At 41.7% G+C, this 22,596-nt stretch overlaps 1 protein-coding gene across 2 annotated transcripts; it reads right to left on the bottom strand.

The window, feature by feature from the left end:
• Positions 1-217: 217 nt before the first annotated feature.
• etfbkmt (electron transfer flavoprotein subunit beta lysine methyltransferase) lies at positions 218-17,392 on the bottom strand. 2 transcript variants are annotated; one of them, XM_029434190.1, is made up of 3 exons: positions 16,866-17,392; positions 16,661-16,791; positions 218-1,131 (listed from the first exon to the last, which is right to left on the bottom strand). In XM_029434190.1, exons 1-3 carry the CDS (start codon positions 17,156-17,158, stop codon positions 782-784), a joined length of 774 nt encoding a protein of 257 aa, XP_029290050.1. In that variant the 5' UTR covers positions 17,159-17,392; the 3' UTR covers positions 218-781. The 2 variants fall into 2 exon arrangements, with proteins under 2 accessions (XP_029290050.1, XP_029290051.1); XM_029434191.1 differs by lacking the exon at positions 218-1,131 and adding an exon at positions 15,803-16,075.
• Positions 17,393-22,596: the final 5,204 nt, after the last annotated feature.

The following is a 22,596-nucleotide window of genomic DNA, read 5'->3' as shown; positions in this document are numbered from 1 at the left end:
AGGTGGATAACCGCAATCTATACTTGTCATATTCATGTTTAGCCCCGTTTCACCTTTTCTTTCTCTGAATTGTATCGTCCATCTGGATCTGTATAGTAAAAGGCTTGTACTAGCGAAGAGACTTTGTACTTCGCTGCAGACTGCTTGACACTCTGTTTCGATGTTCCTTCTTGCGAGAAAAAACTCACGAAAGACCATTTATTCTATCAAGTATCTTTATTTCAGTGTAATATCTCACCATTTCTTATGCAGTTTGAATCGGCCGAAATTCCACGACATCGTTTTATATATTTTACATATTTGTCCATGTAATGGGCCTATTGAACATATGGCGACTGCATATTGGCCACTAATTCATAGACTTTGTTTAGTTTTTTGTCAGCTAGAGATGTGGGGCTTGGTTGACATGATTTTACCCCAAATTATCTGGATGTAAAAAGTGTGTGACTTTGGACACTGCTCTACAAAATCAATTGTGTGTAACTTAAATATATAAAAAATAAAAATGGAGAAAATTTTGTTTCATTTTGTTTCAATCATTCTATTATTATCTAAAAATCAACAGAACAGGAAATGAAACATCCGCATGTGAAGATTTTGCTTTGTCATGTTATGTGCATCCTTAAAAACATATCTGGAGATAGTTTTCAGTAGTGCAACAAGTGATAACTGAGTGACCCTGAGTGTGGAAAATACAAATAAATAAAATAATCACATAACACAGTCATTTGGCTTATTAATCACATTCAAACATGAATGCAAAGAGGATTCTCCCCGGTCCTCAGAGTTCAGGACGGTAGCACCAAACCCTGCTGCAGGTCAGACCGTAGTTCTCCTCTCTGACAGACTCAGGCAGCTCAAACTGAGCGAGCTGATGCAGGAGTCGTCGAATGCGGTGCTCTTCAAACTGGGCTCTTCCAGGATCTCCGATGAGGACTTTGGTGCCGTGGGTTTTGATGCAGCGGTCCAGCCAGCTGTGAAGGCTGGTGGCGAGGTCCTCGTCGTAGAACATGTCACCCAGGAAGATCAGGTCAAAGCCCTCGGGTTGTGAACCGATTATGTTGTTGGTCTGACAAACAGGCGGCTCCAGGCCGTTCAACTCAAAGTTCATGTGGGTTGCAACGGCTGCAACTGTAACACAAACAGGCATATTTAGTACTTTACATTTTATTGCACCAGCTGCCCAGAGTCCAGGTATTATATTGCATTATTATTGTTATTACTTTACAATTTCAACAAGCTCAATTTGGACAAAGGTTTTAATTCTGAAAGGTCTTAAAACACTGTATTCTTAATTTTCTAAATCTCATATACACATAGCACACACAATGAAAACATTGCACATGTTCATCAATGAATTTTAATCATTGTAACGTTTTAAAATAAAAAAGTCTATCAAATAATGATATCAAACTAACGGATGGTCATTTCCTTAAGAGTATAATAGCAACCAGAAAATATGTGTCATTTAGGCAGAAGTCAGCATTTGAAATGATTTACAGCTAGAATTACATTTCAACTTTCATTTTATTAATTGAATTATGCTGTTTTACTATATATATATATATATATATCTATATACAGTATATCTCAAAAGTGAGTACACCCTTTAGATTTTTGCAAATATTCTGTTATATCCTTTCAGGGATAACATTATCCTACTGAAACTTTGATATAACTTAAAGTAGTCAGTGTGCTGCTTGAATAACAGTATAGATTTATTGTCCTTTGAAAATTACTCAGTACACAGCTGTTAATGTCTAAACAGCTGGCAACAAAAGTGAGTACACCCCATAGTGAACATGTCCTAATTGTGCCCAATGATGTTGTTTTCCCGCCCTGGTGTCATGTGACTCGTTAGTGTTACAAGGATTCAGGTGTAAATGATAAGCAGGGCTGTTAAATTTGGTGTTTTGGGCACAATTCTCTCTGAATGCTGGACAACATGGCACCTCATGGCAAGGAACTCTTTGAGCGGCTGAAAAAAAGGATTATTGCGCTTCACAAAGATGGCCTTGGCTATAAGAAGATTGCCAACACCATGAAAATGAGTTGCAGCACAGTGGCTAAGATCATACAGCGGTTTTCCAGGACAGGTTCCACTCGGAACAGGCCTCGCCAGGGTCGACCAAAGAAGTTGAGTCCACGTGCTCAGCGTCATATCCAGAGGTTGGTTTCCAAAAATAGACGTGCGAGTGCTTCCAGCATTGCTGCAGAGGTTGCAGAAGTGGGATGTCAGCCTGTCAGTGCCCAGACCATACGCCGCACACTGCATCAAATCGGTTTGTATGGCCGTCGCCCCAGACAGAAGCCCCTTCTGAAACCGATGCATAAGAAAGCCCGCAAACAGTTTGCTGAAGACAATGAATCCAAGAACATGAGTTACTGGAACCATGTCCTGTGGTCTGATGAGACCAAAATAAACCTGTTTGGGTCAGATGGTGTCCGGCGTGTGTGGCGGCACCCTGGTGAGGAGTACCAAGACAAATGTGTTTTGCCTACAGTCAAGCATGGTGGTGGCAGCATCATGGTCTGGGGCTGCATGAGTGCTGCCGGCACTGGGGAGCTGCATTTCATTGAGGGACACATGAATTCCAATATATACTGTGAAATCCTGCAGCAGAGCATGATCCCCTCTCTTCGGAAACTGGGCCGTAGGGCAGTTTTCCAACATGATAATGACCCTAAACACACCTCCAAGATGACAACGGCCTTGCTGAAGAAGCTGAAGGTTAAGGTGATGGACTGGCCAAGTATGTCTCCAGACCTAAACCCAATTGAGCACATGTGGGGCATCCTCAAGAGGAAGGTGGAGGAGTGCAAGGTGTCCAACATCCGTGCGCTCCGTGGAGGAGTGGAAGAAGATTCCAGAAGCAACCTGTGCAGCTCTGGTGAATTCCATGCCCAGGAGGGTTAAAGCAGTGCTAGATAACAATGGTGGTCACACAAAATATTGACACTTTGGGCACAATTTAGACATGTTCACTATGGGGTGTACTCACTTTTGTTGCCAGCTGTTTAGACATTAACAGCTGTGTACTGAGTAATTTTCAAAGGACAATAAATCTATACTGTTATTCAAGCAGCACACTGACTACTTTAAGTTATATCAAAGTTTCAGTAGGATAATGTTATCCCCTGAAAGGATATAACAGAATATTTGCAAAAATCTAAAGGGTGTACTCACTTTTGAGATATACTGTATATCTGACTTTACACAACACTAAATCCTACTTTCATACAAAACAAAATGAAGCTCTGTGTCTAACCCTAACCCTGTGTTTGTTTTTAATCAAAACATCAAACCCCAGATATTTACATCACTTTTTACGTTTTAGAGTAAACATTTAAAATATATTTAGGCTTACTGTAATACAGCAATGCTGGAATAGCATATCACTTTATGTAAACCACAAGTTATCCTAATGAAAAAAATCTAAATACTAATCAGGAATTATTGATCTAATCCCTGCCTTTCAGTAAAACACATATTCAAACCTTAGTCGTTCCCCCCATGTTAGGAAACACTAGAGTATAGAAACTGACATTAGGGTCACTGTAAACATTAGCAGATGTTATGGCTGTCTTATCAGAATGTGTTGTCTATGACCTTTGGAGCCCTCAACGTGATCCATCTACACTGTATTATTATTATTATTATTATTATTATCCACCTCTCTCTACAATGTTTACCTATAGATTCAGGAAAACATTGTAGAGAGAGGTGGATAATAATAATACATTTAATTTATATAGCGCTTTTCAAGACCTCAAAGCCGCTTTACAATGGTAGGGGAAGTGGGGGGAGGGGTTAGGACGAGGGAAGAAAGGGAAGAAAGGAAAAGGAAAAGGAAAAGGAAAAGGAAAAGGAAAAGGAAATAATAATAATAATACGGTTAACAGGGGGCTAGCAAATGATAGTTGAGAAGAGGTGCGTCTTGAGGCGGGACTGAAATATGGAGAGGGACTGAGAGTCACGGATGTCTTGGGGGAGGGAGTTCCAGAGCCTGGGTGCTGCCCTGGAGAAGGCTCTGTCTCCAAAGCTGCGCAGCTTGGATTTGGGGGTGGAAAGGAGACCAGCTGAGGTGGATCTGAGGGACCGTGGGGGTTGGTAGGGGGAGATGAGGTCAGTGAGATAGGAGGGGGCTAGGTGGTGGAGGGCTTTGTAAGTGAGGACCAGGAGTGTGTAGTTGATTCGGAGGGAGACAGGTAGCCAGTGGAGTTCTTTGAGGACTGGGGTGATGTGTGTTGTGGAAGTTTTCCTCCTTTACTCTGGAGAGATGTATATAAAGTCAAATAAATGGTGATAGAGACAGAGTTGTCTTTGAACATTTATTTGAGGCCTCAAAGACACGAGTCATACAGAACACAGTGTAGTCTGCAGGAGAGCGCAACGAGGAAGACAATACACAGAGGTTTTATACACACTTGGTCCTGTAATAGCAATTTAAATGTCTACTGTTTTAATTATATAAGTTTCCTATGTTAAACAAGCCATTTGATGCTAACATAGAAGTGCCGGTCATGTTAATACAAGACAGACGCATCCTGATTAGACTGATACTGAACTAACAAAAGACAGGGCCCACCCAAATGTTTTAGCATCCTGATCAAAACAAAAGACAGGACACACCCAAATCTTGATCAAACTGTTTAACATACTGAGACAGAATATTGAGTGTATCACCCAATACTCTGTTTACATAACTATTACCTTACAAGCATCAAAGGGCAGTTTGGCTCGCCCCCCTGTGTTTTTCCATCACCTCGCCTCCAAACCAAATTGTATAAAATGCCTGTGTCTTCTTCCAACCTGTGCCCTTCCATAGACTATGCTGTATTCTGTGAAACTGGTGCCATTTGTGGCAGCAAATAAATGCACAAAGACAACTCTGTCTCTATCACCATGTATTTGATTTTATATACATCTCTCCAGAGTAAAGCAGGAAAACTTCCACAACAGTCCCTTGACTCTAGTGACTAAGTGATAAACACAGCAGGGGACAAGGGACAAACGGCTGATGAGCTATAGAACAATAAAACAACAGTCAACAGGTGATTGATCTGTTATTTACTGTAAACAAGCAATAAACCAAAGATGATCTCTGTTTGATTAGTTCCTTTTGATGTTTGTAAGGTCATTCCCTCCAATCTGAAGAACCCAGTCCTTTGAACTCAATCCTTTGATCTTTGGGTATATATGTAGATGCAGAGACATTTGCTTCTCGGAGCAACTGACTTCGTTTCTTTTATAACAGTTATGTAAACACTAAAGGAAGTGGCACACTCAACATTCTTTCATCATCAGTTAATCAGGATGTTAATTTGATGAGAGGACTGTCTGTGTCCTGTCTTCGAAATGACACCCCCATATAAGATGGCAGTTGACCCTGGCTTGATAAGGGAACTTGTAAAGTTGTGCAATCATGCATAGAGTGAGAAATAGGAAGATCATCACTTGTAATGTTATTTGGACATTATTTAAACAGTAGACATTTAAATTGCTATTACATGTGGTGCCAAGATTTGGTGTGTGTGAGGAGTCGGGCGGCGGAGTTCTGGACCAGTTGGAGTCTGTTGATGGATGATGATGCAATGAATCATTTGAACATGTTTGCTATTTTTCCACCGGCATAATTAAATCCGGGATACACAGATGGTTTACAATTGTGTTCGGCATGAATAAGTCCGACTTGAGTGTCAACTGTGCATTAGCACTAAAAATAGGCACAAACAATTAAAAAGACTAAAAAACAAAAAGCAAAACAAAAAGGAGATACCATAAGATAAATACCGGCCATTCTGGTGAGCAGGTATGGGTAAGCATGTAGAGATATATATTTTGATATGTACATGTGTGGCTAGAGTAAAGCATGTAAGATGGTGTTGACATCAGTAAGATGGTGTTGACATCACCACGTGCGGTGTGTGTGTTGTACACACAATATGAGTTCTCTGTTTTGTGTGTAATCCACATCCTTACAGGTTGCTACTTATACTACTAACTTGAGTTAAATATTTTTACCAAGTTAATCAACTTATTTTACTTATATTACTTTTGTATACGTTTAACATGTTAACCAACCTATCTCTTTCTCTTTTATAGAAATGTAAATAAGTTAGCTTGCTGAAGCACTGATTGTGGTGTTAATCCAAAAATGTATTACCTTCCGGTAAGAAATGAACAAATAACAAAAGTTTGAGCTTTTGGTTTTATTTAATGAAGAGTCAGAAGTGTTCAACAGAATTAATCAATTTCAGCTGAAAGGACAGATAACCTGCAGCTGGTGGGCTACACGTATCTCACCGTGAGTATACAGACACACAAGTCGTTTATACAGTAGAAGTGCATGGCGAGGACAACGGGTGATACGCGTCTGTTAATCAATTAATTAATTAATAATAATCCATGCATCCATCGTCTACCGCTTATCCGGGATCGGGTCGCGGGGGCAGCTGCTCCAGTAAGGAACCCCAATCTTCCCTTCTCCGGGCCACATCCTCCAGCTCCAACTGGGGGATCCTGAGGCGTTCCCAGGCCAGTGAGGAGATATAATCTCTCCACCGAGTCCTGGGTCTTCCCCGGGGTCTCCTCCCAGCTGGACGTGCCTGGAACACCTCCCTAGGCAGGCGCCCAGGTGGCATCCTTACTAGATGCCCGAACCACCTCAACTGGCTCCTTTCAACGTAAAGGAGCAGCGGCTCTACTCCGAGTCTCTCACGGATGGCTGAGCTTCTCACCCTATCTCTAAGGGAGAAGCCAGCCACCCGTCTGAGAAAACCCATTTCGGCCGCTTGTACCCGTGATCTCGTTCTTTCGGTCATGACCCAGCCTTCATGACCATAGGTGAGGGTAGGAACGAAGATCGACCGGTATATTGAGAGCTTTGCCTTCTGGCTCAGCTCTCTTTTCGTCACAACGGTGCGGTAAAGTGACTGTAATACCGCCCCCGCTGCTCCGATTCGCCGGCCAATCTCTCGCTCCATCGTCCCCTCACTCGCGAACAAGACCCCGAGGTACTTGAACTCCTTCACTTGGGGTAATTGCTCATTCCCTACCCACCGGTTTCCTGCTGAGAGCCATGGCCTCAGATTTAGAGGTGCTGATCCTCATCCCAACCGCTGCACACTCGGCTGCGAACCGATCCAGTGACTGTTGAAGGTCACAGACCGATGATGCCATAAGGACCACATCATCTGCAAAGAGCAGCGATGAGATCCTCAGGTCACCAAACTGCAACCCCTCTCCTCCACGACTACGCCTCGATATCCTATCCATGAAAATCACGAACAGGATTGGTGATAAAGCGCAGCCCTGGCGGAGGCCAACATTCACTGGAAACGAGTCCGACTTACTGCCGAGTATCCGGACACAACTCTCGCTTTGGGCGTACAGGGATTGGATGGCCCTCAAAAGTGACCCCCTCACCCCATACTCCCGCAACACCTCCCACAGTATCACCCGGGGGACCCGGTCATACGCCTTCTCCAGATCCACAAAAACACATGTAGACCGGATGGGCGTACTCCCAGGCCCCCTTCAGGATCCTTGCAAGAGTAAAGAGTTGGTCTGTTGTTCCACGACCAGGACGGAATCCGCATTGTTCCTCTTCAATCAGAGGTTCGACTACCGGCCGAACCCTCCTTTCCAGTACCTTGGAGTAGACTTTACCAGGGAGGCTGAGAAGTGTGATACCCCTGTAGTTGGCACACACTCTCTGGTCCCCCTTTTTAAATAGGGGAACCACAACCCCGGTCTGCCACCCCCTAGGCACTGTCCCAGACTTCCACGCAATGTTGACGAGGCGTGTCAACCAAGACAGCCCCTCAACACCCAAAGCCTTCAGCATTTCTGGACGGATCTCATCAACCCCTGCGGCTTTGCCACTGTGGAGTTGTTTGACTACCTCAGTGACTTCCGTCAGGGAAATTGACGATGATCCCCCATCAGCTTCCAGCTCTGCCTCTACCATAGAGGGTGTGTTAGTCGGATTCAGGAGTTCCTCAAAGTGCTCCTTCCAGCGGCCGATAACCTTCTCAGTTGAAGTCAGCAGGGTCCCACCCTTGCTGTACACAGCTTGGATGGTTCCTCGCTTCCCCCTCCTGAGGTGTCGGATGGTTTTCCAGAAGCATCTTGGTGCCGACCGAAAGTCCTTCTCCATAGCGTCTCCGAACTTCTCCCACACCCACTGCTTTGCCTCTGACACGGCAGAGGCTGCCGCCCTTCTAGTCCTTCGGTACCCTGCAACTGTTTCCGGAGTCCTCCCGGATAACATAACCCGGAAGGACTCCTTCTTCAGTCGGACGGCTTCCCTGACCACCGGGGTCCACCACGGTGTTCGAGGGTTACCGCCCATTGAGGCACCTAAGACCTTGAGACCACAGCTCATCACCGCAGCTTCAGCAATAGAGGTTTTGAACGCCCACTCAGGTTCAATGCCCCCAACCTCCACAGGGATAGCTGAAAAGCTCCGCCGGAGGTGTGAGTTAAAGATCCCCAGGACAGGGGCTTCCTCCAGACGTTCCCAGTTCACCCGCACTACCCGTTTGGGTTTACCAGGTCTGTCCAGAGTCTTCCCCCACCCCTTGATCCAACTCACCACCAGATGGTGATCAGTCGACAGCTTCACCCGAGTGTCCAAAACATACGGCCTCAGATCAGATGAAAATCGATCATTGACCTTTGGCCTAGGGTGCTCTGGTACCACGTGCACTTATGAGCATCCTTATGTTCGAACATGGTGTTTGTTATGGCCATTCCATGACTAGCACAGAAGTCCAACAACAAACAACGTTCGGGTTTAGATCAGGGAGGCCCTTCCTCCCAATCACACCTCTCCAGGTGTCTCCATTGTTTCCCACGTGTGCGTTGAAGTCTCCCAGCAAGACTACGGAGTCCCCTACTGGAGCCCCCTGCAGGGCTCCATTCAGGGTCTCCAAGAAGGCCGAATACTCAGAACTGCGGTTTGGGGCATAGGCACAAACAACAGTCAGAGTTTTCCCCCTCATAACCCGAAGGCGTAGGGAGGCGACCCTCTCGTCCACCGGGATAAACTCCAACGTAGCGGAATAAAGTCCAACCCCTATCCAGGAGTACGGTTCCAGAGCCAAGACTGTACATGGAGGTAAGCCCCACCAGATCCAACTGGTAGCGATCCACCTCCCGCACTAGTTCCGGCTCCTTCCCCCACAGAGAGGTGACGTTCCACGTCCCCAGAGCCAGCCTCTGCTGCCCGGGTCTGGTCCGTCGAGGTCCCTGACCATCACTGCCACCCGTGTGACAGCGCACCCGACCCCAACGGTTTTTCCCATGAGTGGTGGGCCCACAGGATGGATGGATGGGAGGCACCACGTAGCTTCTTCGGGCTGTGCCCGACCGGGCTCTGTGGCAAACCCGGCCACCAGGCGCTCGCTGTCGGGCCCTCCCTCTGGGCCTGGCTCCAGACGGGGGCCCCGGGCTTCCTCCGGGCAGGGTCTCTCCTTTCCTTTCCCTTTCTTTCATGAAGTCGTTTTTGAACCATTCTTAGTCTGGCCCCTCACCTGAGACCAATTTTCCTTGGGAGACCCTACCAGGAGCACTAGGCTCCAGACAACACTCAGGTTCATAGGGACACACAAACCTCTCCACCACGATAAGGTGATGGTTCCCAGAGAGGTTTTCATTTTGTTTTACCTTGTCAGTAATTCTCTTATCATTTCAGATCCTGGTTCAGCCTCACTGCCTGCAATCAACTCATTCCCCTCACCTGGTTTCCACAGCCCATCTCCTCACCTGCTACTCATTCCCTCATTAGTCTTTCAGAGGATATATACCAGTTCTCTCCTACTTCTTCCCTGCCTGATTGTCTTGTGTTTTCCTGCTAAGCTCTGCAGTGTTCTTCTAGTTAACTGTTTAGTTAACAGTTATCTGTTTGCCTGCCCTGCCTGTTTCTGGACTCTTCTGCCTGCTCCTTACTGGATTTGTTTGCCTCTTGGACTGATTTGCTGTTTTTTGACCCTGCTTGGATTGCTGAGTAAACTGAACTACATTGCATTCTGTCTCTCTGTCGTGCTTTTGGATTCAGATCTGTCGGTTCCAGCGAACTTTACACCTTACTGTCTGTCAAATACAGACACATTAACATCTGCCGTGTGTATTACGGCTGTAAGAAAACATAGGGTCAGTCAACTGTTAAGTCAAATAGCAGCTTTGAGACCGAATGTAAACAGGTCTATCAGGTCATGAGTGCAGTGGGGGAAAGGTCTCTGGGGTGACCCAGGGGGTCAAGATGGGGGGGTGAGGAGAGAAACAATGTCACCATTGGCTTTAGGATGAACCTGGCCTTAAGCAATTTAAATCTTACCAGTCAGGCACAACCCCACATCTACACTGTCCCCCTCCTAATATACACCCCTAAGACATGAGAAAGGTCAAGTCTTGGCCCCTACTTAGAGAAGAGAGAACAACTTGTTCTCAAAGTAGAGGGAGAGCTCATAATGGAGTTCATCAAAAGAAAGTGAATAAAATAGTTTTTATTTGAATCTTATATAATTTCTTAATTGCATTCTATGTATTGTAATGATATTGTTCTAAAAATGTCCATTTCATGGTTTGACAATGGGTATGTTTAGGAAGAGTGGTTTCCACTACTCTGCTCACTGAGGGTTTCTCAGAAAGACATTACACCATTTTGACAGTAATCAAAGGGAAACATTTTCATTTATTAACTCAACTAATGCCTTATATTTGTAAAGTATGATAGCAGTGCACAAGAAATACACAGTTATGTTGCAATGCTGCTTCCCTGATCACGTTAAAATGAGGAGAAATGCACGCAAACACATATTGCATTGATTCAGTATATCTCTACGCTTATTATTAAAGGTTAAATATATAATTCCGAGCTACCTGCTCCAAAGAAATAGGGGGCAGTATTTCACCTCTAAACTGGGTCCATACAATCTCTAATGTTTATATTTTAGTTGTAGTTTGGCATATTTATTGTATTGTAATGTATTCCTTATATTGTGTATTTCATTTACTCCTCAGTCAGTGGGCAAGAATACCGAAAATCGACCAAATTGTTGAAACAGAGCCGGTCAAAACACACTGATGTCTTATAATCTTCTCGTGGGGCTGATCATCTGTGTTTACTGGGCACCAGTGGTGGGCCGTCAGGGCCAGCAAGGCCTTCTCTGCTGGCCTAAACATCATCAGAATATACATTTAATTTTTAGATATTTTTTCCACAAATATGTATTAAGTTATTCCCCATAGTCTATGCTCTTCATTTCATAGCTTTCCTTTTGGTTGCGCTGCTTCCAGCCTCAGATCGAGATTTGGAGGTCTGGCCTTTATGTTAGAGCTTTTATCCAATCATATTTCAGCCATAATGTGTTGCCAGGGTCCACGAAAACTGCCCTTAGGCCTTCAGAATCAACAGTGCGGGCGCCTGTAGCTTAAAGTGAACGGAGACAAAACTGTGACATTAACCAATCAGATTTCGAGTTGGGGACACCGGGGCCAGCTAGCAGGCGTACAATAACGTCAGTACGTTCACGTCTTTTGATTGGATATGCACTATTGAGAGGCAGAGCTATGCAGAGCTAGCAAACTTTGAACGAGCTAATTTGTGTAGATTTCTACAAGCTGTTTTTTTTCAACCCACAATGGCTGAAGGAGGAGAAGAGATCGATTTGGTCGCAGATATAATTACAACGCCATTTTCAAGACAAACTTTTCAAGAAAAGATAGACATTGTGAGAAGAGAACGGCCATGGCCGGGTTTGTCCGCCACTTTCAAATCACTAACTACGAGCGGTACCCCCGGCTCACAGCCTCTGAGAGGCACTGCACATTGTACTGCTGGGAATGCCTGCTGTTTACAACTAAATGTTTCGTAAATATTAATATAACTCTGTTGTTAGGGTGATGCAACGCCCGGTTATACTGCGTTTCTGTCTAAATGTATAGTTTCTAGAGCCATGTTGTCATAATGATGTTATTAAGCGGTGGAATAATTCAGGTAGGACTGTGTCGGACATCACTGAAGGCCTAGGTGTGAAATGCACGGCCCCCCACTGCTGGGCACTAATGTTAACCGGGGCTGTAGTCCGTGTAACGTTACGTCGGTTTGTTTATTGGACTAAATCCAAAGTACCAGAAACAAGAAAACAACCCGTATATTTGTCTCGTCTTCCCGGTGGCGGCGCAGCCAGGAAAGCAGCCCGCCAGGGGAGGCGAGAGGTCGGCCAAACCCTCACCTGGCAGCCGCCTCCGTCAGACGGAGCCCCAGTCAGACGGAGCCCCAGTCAGCGGCTGTAGAGACTTGAGCTCAGCCAGAACAAGGTGTGAGGAGAAAGCGAGGTGGTGCGGTTAATTTTCTAATTTCTGCCACTGAATGTAATTAATTTAACAAACTATGAACAGACACGAACAAGGCTGTAATATTTACAAGTGAGTCAGGCAGCTATGCTTCTCCTCCCTCTGTACTGAAGGCAGACTGGTGCTACAGTGACTCACTATCACCTCTTGAGGAACAAGTGGTATTACAAATCAGTTGGCATGCTAATTTCAGTAGATATCTCTGCAACACAACACATAGACGTCTTTGACATTAACATCAACACCTCTTCACATTCTGATGATAATGTTAGTTTATTGTTTGAATGTTTTCAGTTTAAATTCTGGCACATCTTACACATTGAACCTTTAAAGAGCCTACGAAATGATATTTCGTCAGTGTTATTGGCCTTGGTATATGATAGAGGTTGCATTTCTATTGTGAAATGTGCCATATATATTTTTTTAATATTATTGATGTATTCTTAATAAATCACGATCATAACAGCATAATGACGACTTCCGCTAACAACAATCGGTAGCTGCGCCGGGATCATCCACTTCGGCAATGTTCGGGCGATGACGTCACAAGCCGTCGCCAGTGTTCGTCTGCGTTGAAGCGTCCATCAAAGACTGCTGTCAATTATTACAAGAAAGAACAGACAACAATCGATCGCCAAGGATAATTGTGAAGCGATGTGTTGTATGGGGATGTGGGGCCGTCTCCAAATCTAGCTTTCTGTGGCCAAAAGAGGATAAAATGTCGCGTTTATGGACAAGACAAGTGCGTCGATGAAACCGACGATTTGTGGGCAGCACTTTGAGAGATCGTGTTTCGAACAAACTATGTTCGCCAAGGAAATGAGATTCAAAAATAATTTAAAACTGAACGCAGAAGCTGTGCCTACAATACTGCCGAGACCCCAGCTATCACCCTATTATTACAGAGGTATTGAAACATTGGTGAATGAAGCCACTGACATAACTGAGGATACCTGTATGATCAGTGACCATCTATTGGACATCCACACTGGGGAGGAAGCTGTGTGTACACCAGTAAGTATACAGACTGTACGTCATCTGTACATTACAGTTGTAGTGCCAGTAGACCTGCACATGACGTTCAACCACATCTTTTATTATGAATGTTATTAGATATTTTCTTTAAGCAGACATGTATAAACATGCAATACAATTTCAAGCTGGTTTGAAAGATTTATTAGTAAAGTTGTGTTTTGTACATTTCAGACATGTCAGAAAGAAATTGCAGTGCAGACGGATCCCCCTCCACGGACACACCACAAGTCCATGCAGGCGCGACCACGTGTCAGGTCAGCTGGACTGCAAGTGTAATAGCAATTTAAATGTCTACTGTTTTAATTATATAAGTTTCCTATGTTAAACAAGCCAACTGCCATTTGATGCTAACATAGAAGTGCTGGTCATGTTAATACAAGACAGACGCATCCTGATTAGACTGATACTGAACTAACAAAAGACAGGACCCACCCAAATGTTTTAGCATCCTGATCAAAACAAAAGACAGGACACACCCAAATCTTGATCAAACTGTTTAACATACTGAGACAGAATATTGAGTGTATCACCCAATACTCTGTTTACATAACTATTACCTTACAAGCATCAAAGGGCAGTTTGGCCCGGCCCCCTGTGTTTCTTTCCTCACCTCGCCTCCAAACCAAATTGTATAAAATGCCTATGTGTCTTCTTCCAACCGGTGCCCTTCCATAGACTACTCTGTATTCTGTGAAACTGGTGCCAATTTGTGGCCACAAATAAATGCACAAAGACAACTCTGTCTCTATCACCATTTATTTGATTTTATATACATCTCTCCAGAGTAAAGCAGGAAAACTTCCACAACACAAGTTCCAAACCAAGTTGGTTGTTCCAAAGCTCAGCATCATAATATATAGTTATATAAACACATACACATATATATATACATATATATATATATATATATATATATATACATATATATATATATATATATATATATATATATATATATATATATATATATATATTATATATAATTCTTGATTATAAAACATGTTTTTTGCAGAGTATGTTACTGAACTCTTGACCGAGACTCAATGCTTTGTGCCAAGACAATGTTGATGAGGAACCTTTCGAAGTCCCAGATCCACTCAGCAGTCGGTGGAAGAACCAAACAAGAGGGATGCTGTTGTGCTGTATAGAAGCAGATTCAATCACTGAACTGACATTGTGTTTTGTTATTGACTCTAATAAAGTGCTGATACTTGAATGACGTGTAGTTGTCAGATGGAAACGTAGCACAGATATTTTGAATGGCACATGATGGCATTCTGTGGTTCTTACCAAGTATTCCCCAACAAAATCTCACCAGCTGGCGGTATGCCACATAGTGATACATTCTGTAACATACAAGATAATACATGTCAATAGTAATCACTTCAACCTTATTTGCTTATTTATCTATGTATTCTGTAACTTTGCCAGAGTGACCATTCGACTTCCCAAAAATACATCAAAGTTTCTGAGCTCTACACATTACACAAGTAACTTACTCATTACGTGGCTGATCACCTGCTTGTTGTCTGTCCCTCTTCGAATACCTTTGGTAGGCTGTCTGCAACACCCAAACATCCAGACACTTTGACTTGAATCCTGGGTGATCTCTTATGCAGGTTATGTTTGCACCATGTCCCTCACATTCATTGAGTTCCTCCATGACATCCTTTTCTTGGCAGCAGCTCTTCAATTGCTTCCATAATTGTACAGTTTTCACATGTACACCTAAATGTACAAAAGAAGAATGGTAAGGACACGAACACAATATGCAATATCCAGAAAAAAGGCCAATATTAACGTCATCTTAATGTCATACTATTTATATGCCTGTGTTTCACGACAGGCTCATAAGCAGCTCATAAGCATGTTATGGTCGTACGGAGGTCGGATCTATCTAGTAGCAACTTATTACCCGTTTCACGTAAGTCTCGTAAAGTTACGACATCGTAACTTCCATGAACATCTGGTAAGTGTTCCGGCTACTATAGGCAGCCGTGAGACGGTCAGTATACAGACTATACTTTATAAACCAGCGCTGTCCTCCGGTCTGTTTGTTAGCTAATAGCTAATGCTATATTACAGCCTCGTAATATATGACGTTTGACATCAGACACAACGATAGAACCTCAACCGCAGAAACTTCGAGAAAGAATCAAGTTATCAAGCTTTACAGACGTCGATGTGTCCAAGTAGAGAAATAATTGAATATTTAGCGATCGAGCAATTTGCGCACAACTAGTCGGGTTCATAACAATTCAAGGAAACCAACCTATCGACTCGATATAGGATAGCTTGCGATCTATTTACGATCGAGGATAATGTTACGATTTATTATGATGTATTTACTATATATTGGGAAGTTCTATGAACTATAGTCAAATGTATATACCTGTCTGTGTTCTGTTGTCGCACAGGATCTCCGCCAAATCCAGGATCACCGTCAACATCATCCGCATGTTCGCTCCCGTCTGTGTCTCCATCTTGAATACTGTGTCTCGAACTGGTATGGTTCCACCACGTTTAACTCGCCCGCATGATCTAAATCCACGACACCGGCATCCTCTTCAATAAACTCCTCTTCTTGAAGGTGCAACGAGTCTGACGACTCACTGTCACTCAATTCTGTCGAAATATCCGAGCCAGAGTCCGACATCGCCACGTCTGCCGTGCTGTCTGTGTATTCAGTAAGTGGAGTCGTGTTATACTTGTGATGTCAGAACACGGCGTCGGCTGTTTCCGGTAGCGCCGATGTCAACATCGGTGGTCGACATACTAAATCGTGATTTATTAAATACTGTGGGCATAGTGTCATAAATAACACATCATTTTACATCACAAATAGCATTTATTTATCATCAGTAGAAATTCATGTTTATCATTTCGTAGGCCCTTTAAGCATTGCAACTTGAAACTGAATTGAAACTTTTAATATGAGGTGGCTGTATCTGGAAGCCTGAGCATGTAGTTTAGTGTTTTGCACTTTGTATGAATGGAAAGCTTTTTGGAGTTAAAGGTAGGAATCTGGCAACTCAATTTGACTCTTTAATACCTTTAGAAAGGTTAATGACTCTCTAACAGCACATTCTTTGCCATAGGGCGCCATAACAGCGTAGTTGGGCCGTGTCTCTGTATTTACTGGGTGTCTGTGTTATTTATTTATGTTCTCTATGTACTAAACTGTAAACTAACAAGGTACAAAATTACATTATAAAAAATAAAACAGTTGATGAAAAAGTTAAAACCCATATAAATGCATACCGGTGTCAATGTCATTGGCAACTACATGAGCAGCACCACATAGTTTTGCAGCGATAGCTGTGGCTCCACAGCCACTCCCCAGATCTAGAACTGTCTTACCCCCACACACTGAAGGGTTATCCAGGAGAAACCTGCAAAGAGGAGGCGATAGATAAGACACAACAGCAGTAAACACATACAACGGTTCTATTGTCTAAAATATTACCGTGAAAGTGCCTGGCCTCCTGGCCAGTATATGGCCCAGTACGGGTCCTCAAAAGGCCAAAGCTCTGGTCTTTCTCTCCAAAATCTGCATGTTGGGGTGAACAGCCTTAGTTTGACTTCTGGTGTCAAACTTTGGTCTCCAACTATCTCTGTGTTGTCTGAAATAAATCTGCGGATATACTCATCAGAATGACAGCTGACTGAGGAACATCTAGGTCTGTTTGTCTGTCTAAACGCTTTGATAAATACTTTGACACCTCGAGTTTGGGGCGTTAAAAGTCCCAACATGACCATTAACTTATTGTAAAACGTTGTAGCTAGCTAGCGTTATTGCGCGTCAAAGCTGCCTTTTAAGGTTTCTCGCTGCAGGTAACAATCATGTGATGTGTCAGTAAAGAGCGACATCTATAAAACATCACAACACTGACAGATACAAGGTAATACACCTGTTAAATCCCAGTATAGCTCCAACAGATCAACTAGTTGTTTTCCACACGGATACAAAAATAGTGTCGGACAAATGTTCCATCGACGTCGATCGACCCCCTGAAACAGGACACACAATCTACGTTCCGCTCAAAAAGGTTCCTACACAACATCAAAATGTATACATGTGTATGCAAATTAATCTGCCTGTTTACTGAAAGATGTTTCTTCTTATTCAGCTATTCGTATTAAACGAACAGTGCTATACATAACTCGAAGTTCAGATAGGCAAATATAGCCATATTAATGTAGCTACATTTAAAATGTTTACTAAAAGAGGTGATGAAAAGAGAAACAGCCCCCTCCCTATTTCAGAACTATGTAATAACATCCATAGCAACTAAAATGTATTTTATTTCACACTACTTATCTGTGCAGTGTGACCAGTCAAACAATTTGAGATAAGCTTAATTTATTTTATTTTAATTATTTAGCCATTAACAACCTACAAAAAAAAATGTGTCTAAATATTCACAAAACGAATAAACAAGACACAAAAAATATTATAATTAAAATGTATGTGTGTGTGTGTGTGTGTGTGTGTGTGTGTGTGTGTGTGTGTGTGTGTGTGTGTGTGTGTGTGTGGGTGTGAGCACTGTTTATCCAGTGGCAGTGGGTGCCAGAGCCTGAGGCTGTAATTACAGCACCCCTTATGTTCTCATCTTGTGTAAAGGTATTGCTTTTTGATGGAGGAGGTGGAGGAGTCCTAATGGATAGTTTTCTTCCTGACATTGAAGTAACCCGGAGCTGACCCCTGTGGCCTGAACCAGCACACCCACAGATCTGCTCTGGCATTGTTTTTACAGATGGCTGATGTCCATCAAGGTGTAGTGACTTGATTTCATACGGGAATTAAAACCTTGAGCCTCCGGTCTATGAGTCAGTGTGGCAAGAGAGCAACAATGTGTTCACAGTCTGCTGATGATATCAGATATACACAGACAGACCTCTGTCCTCCATTATCATGGTTGGGAGTAGGCATATTTTTTGTAGTGTCACACGTGATTTGCTCGCTGCAAAGGCAATTTAAAGTTCTGAGCTATTACTGGTTACGGTGAGTTTACTTTTTTACAACAAGGTGTTTGTTATTTAAAATATCAAGTATAATAAGATGCAAAAACAATAAAAACAGAGCAAAGGACAATACCATACATAAAAATCAAACAAAGTCATGTGCAGTGATGTAGTGTATGTGAAAGAAAACCTGACCCCAGACAATAAATTATAGTAATGATGTTTAGATTGATATAATTATGTGGATAACTGCTAAAAACTATAGTCACCACTTTGTGGAAGCAGGGTGTTTTGTTTCATTTTAAATGGATTAGTCATGATTATGATTAAGAGTTTTTTTGAAAGGCTGACAGATGATGGTCCACTCAAACAAACTAGTAGAGTCAGTACAGCCGGCCTCATTTAGTGAGAAAATCAAGCCTTCAACCTTTTTTTCACCACTCTAAACATGTCAGGTAAGGTAAATGTAGACTTATATTAGCATGCTTTTTCTTCTATCTCAAGTTTTTCACCCTACATTCCTCCTCAGTATTTTCTCTGCCCAGCAGCGACTACCAGCATCTTTAGATTATCCTCCTCCGCTCCTTTCTTTTGATGCTCTATATGACCAGACTCCCACAACTGGCATTCCTTTTAGAGAATAAAGGTTCAGCTCCAGTTTGATGAACTCCCCTGGTAAAAGCAACTTTTCCTCAGCAAACCTTTCATCTGTGTTATACTTTGAGTGAAACGCTCCTCCTCCCCCTTTACTGCAGTAACTCTTATCTGTGTCCTTGTGAGCCACATACCAGGAGTTTACAGGAATGCAAGCTGTAGAGACAAAGCACTTAATATCTTTAACCTGACGGAAACCATTTTTTCTCCTTACAGAAGAAATGGAAGTAACATACTGCAGTGGTTCTCAGAATATAGCCAGGGACCTGTGAGGGTCTATAAAGAATTCACAGGGGCAGAGGCAAAATCTGAGAAATAGTTTAATTTTGCTTTGGAGAACAGCGTCAGGAATCTTTTTAAAAAGAGGTCAGTGGTGTAACGCAAATCTAGTTTGAATGGTCCTTTACATAAAACGTTTGTAAACTGAAATAAAGACTAGGCAGCAGTATTTTGGGATTACAAGGAATGTTGTCTTGGGAAAATCTTCAGAAGGTGACCTTTAATTCATAAAATCAAATGTGAAACAATATGACACATGTGATACATTATTTACACTAAAACACTAAGGAATGACCTATATCCAACCATGTTTCACTTGATGCCTCATAATTCAATATGATTCGGGGATTTAGAACATAGTCAAAGTGGACCAACTAAGCAACAACATGAGCACCCTCTGTTGGTCAATCTGGTTATTTCTTAAAAAATCATATTCTGATATTTTATTCAAACAAGATTGGTGTGTGTGTGTGTGTGTGTGTGTGTGTGTGTGTGTGTGTGTGTGTGTGTGTGTGTGTGTAAGAGAGTGGAAAACGTGTGAAACAAAGTCCTCAAAGACATCATTAGAGATGCAGAAATCCAATTAATTTGCCTTCTTATCATACTCTCGTGGCACTTCTCTCTTTAATAAAGCAAAATTCTTCCTCAGCTTGAATGCTGCAGAGTTCAAGAAGACAACAGCAACTGTATGAAGTTTGGCCAGAGTCATGTTAGAGAGTAAAACACTATTGAAATCGTGGCAATAATGAGGCTCAAATATATTATTTCAATTGTTTACTTAAGTAAAAGTAGCAATACCACGCTGTAAAAAGTATTTGTTGCAACTCAAATTCCTTCCTTACTTTAAAAAGTGTGTTTAACAAAATGTACTTGAAGTATCAAAAGTAGAAGTACTGTGACTGTCATATGGTTATGTATTATTGATAGAGCTGCCCTCTCTTAGTCAGTTAATTGACTAATTGGTAATTGATTAGTTTTTTAAATGCTTTTTTTAAGCTAAATTACTTATTTCACCAGAAGGTTGTGAGTTGAATACCAGGGCTGCCACCATTGTGCCCCTGAGCAAGGCACATAACCCTGAGCTGCTACAGGGAGACTGTCCCTGCAGTTAATTCACTGTAAATCGCTCTGGATAAGAGCGTCTGCTAAATGACCTGTAATGTAATAATGTTACTCCCAAGAAACTTATGAGCACATCTTTAGTAAACACAATACTTAATTTAGGGCTTCTGCATGATTATTTGAGGAGAAACACAGTTTTACAAATCTGTCGATTAGGACAGCCCTGATTATTAGATTATTAACACTGATGCATGAAATGTGTAAATTCCATTTTATTGTTGCAGTAAATTGGTTTTCGTGGGGACTATTTATTTACTGTTTAGTAGATTAATCTGTACCATAGCGTCAGATCTTGTTATCCTTTTCTGTGTAAACTCTTAATTTGTAAAGTAAAGTGACTAAAGCTGTCAGATAAATTGTAACGTGATAAAGATGATGATGATAAAAACGCACAGAGGAGAAACACTAAGTTTCGAGTGCCAATTCTAGACAACCTAAGCCAGTTTATGAAATGATGACTCTTTTAGGGCCCAATGTCCCTTGATTTCTGGTTTCCTTCAAATACTTCTGTAGCCAACCAGCCTGAGACACCCCACACTGTGAACTCATGAAAACAGAAAATCAAAAAACTGAAAAGTATTGAAGTTACATGTTGATGTTTGATGCTAAAAACAGTTATTATACATTTAAGAAAAAGATGTAGTGTTAGGACACCCATATGAATATGCATTTATTCAACCATTGAATTGATCATAGCTTGATCAATATATATACAGAACATATACATATACATATACATATATATATATATATATATATATATATATATATATATATTTCCAAAAATCTCAAACAGAAATGAATGTGAACACGAGTGTTCATGCCTTATGTGTTAATCCTCTTACCATCAGCTGAAGGTGCACATTGGGGTTGATGCTAATAGATTAAAAAGAGTACTTAGGACGTGTTGGATCTAAATTCAGATCTGCCATTAATATGGTTATGATTTCTAATTAGGTTACTTCAGATTTTCCATACCTCTCCACTTTTAAACGATGCCAATTAGATTACATTTTTAATCTTTCTGATTTCATTTATTTAATCATTTTGTGTTTCCACATTTAGTGATGTTAAGATATCTTATTAGATTTTGATCCTTAAGGCTTCTCATTCAATAATTTGTATGTTGCTTCATAGATTCATTTGTTGAATTCATTAAAGGGACAATAGACAGCTTTTCAACCCCCCTGGCGTTTGCAAGTTGTATAATTGTTGGCACCGCTGTCGCAAAAAGAACCGGATCGCTTTCTATTTTTCCTCACAGTCTACTACTGTAAAATTGTGTGTCTTATTTGGACCATCAGGAAAAAATCAAAACATGCATATTTTATAATATTCAAATATATTCTAATGTCATTCATTCCCAATGCCGCTCCGAGTAGCACGTCTTGTGCCGTGCGCAGACGACATCATCTTGCGGCTTTAAGAGACTTTTGGAGCTATTGCTGTTTCTTTGGAAAAGAGTCGGCAAAACTGCACACACAGCATTTTGTTTTCTATTACTTTGTGCCATAAAGTGGAAGCGAGGCTTACAGAGAACCAACCTTGACGATGATGATGTATAAAGGATCATGCTGAGACAGTGACAGTGACTATAATACATTCATACACATACATTTTAATACACACAAAAAACGTGTGTCATTATGAAGTAAATGTTGATTATGAATTATGACTAAGACTAAATTAATGCATTTTCTATCAAGGTTTCCCTGCTCCAGAAATTAATTTAATGTTATGTTAAAGTCTGTTATTTATTATAAAACTAATTGTTTCTGAAGTGGAGTGCAATCACTCTCCTTCACTTTTGTACTAATTCATGTGTTTACAATACATCATTTTGAGTTATTAATTATCGTTACATTATTTCATTATTAATTATGAAATCTGCTTCAAATTCTATTACAAAATGTAAAGGCTTAAAAAGTACAATATTTCCCTCTGAAATGTAGTGGAGTAGAAGAATTACGTGACCGGAAATGGACATACTCAGTTTCAACACAGACCTCTAAATGTGGGTTTAAGAAAAATATTAAACATCTCCTGCTGGCTTTCTCTGATTATTCTTATTTAATATTGTTATTATGCAATATGCAAGTTAGACAAAGCTGTTTCTTCCAGACTTGTGAGTGAATAATGACAAAGCAGCATGTCTCTGAGTCTCTCATTATGATAAT

The sequence above is a fragment of the Cottoperca gobio genome, chromosome 6 (assembly GCF_900634415.1).
Source record: "Cottoperca gobio chromosome 6, fCotGob3.1, whole genome shotgun sequence".
Lineage (NCBI taxonomy): Eukaryota > Metazoa > Chordata > Actinopteri > Perciformes > Bovichtidae > Cottoperca > Cottoperca gobio.
This window is presented reverse-complemented; position numbering and strand designations above follow the sequence as displayed.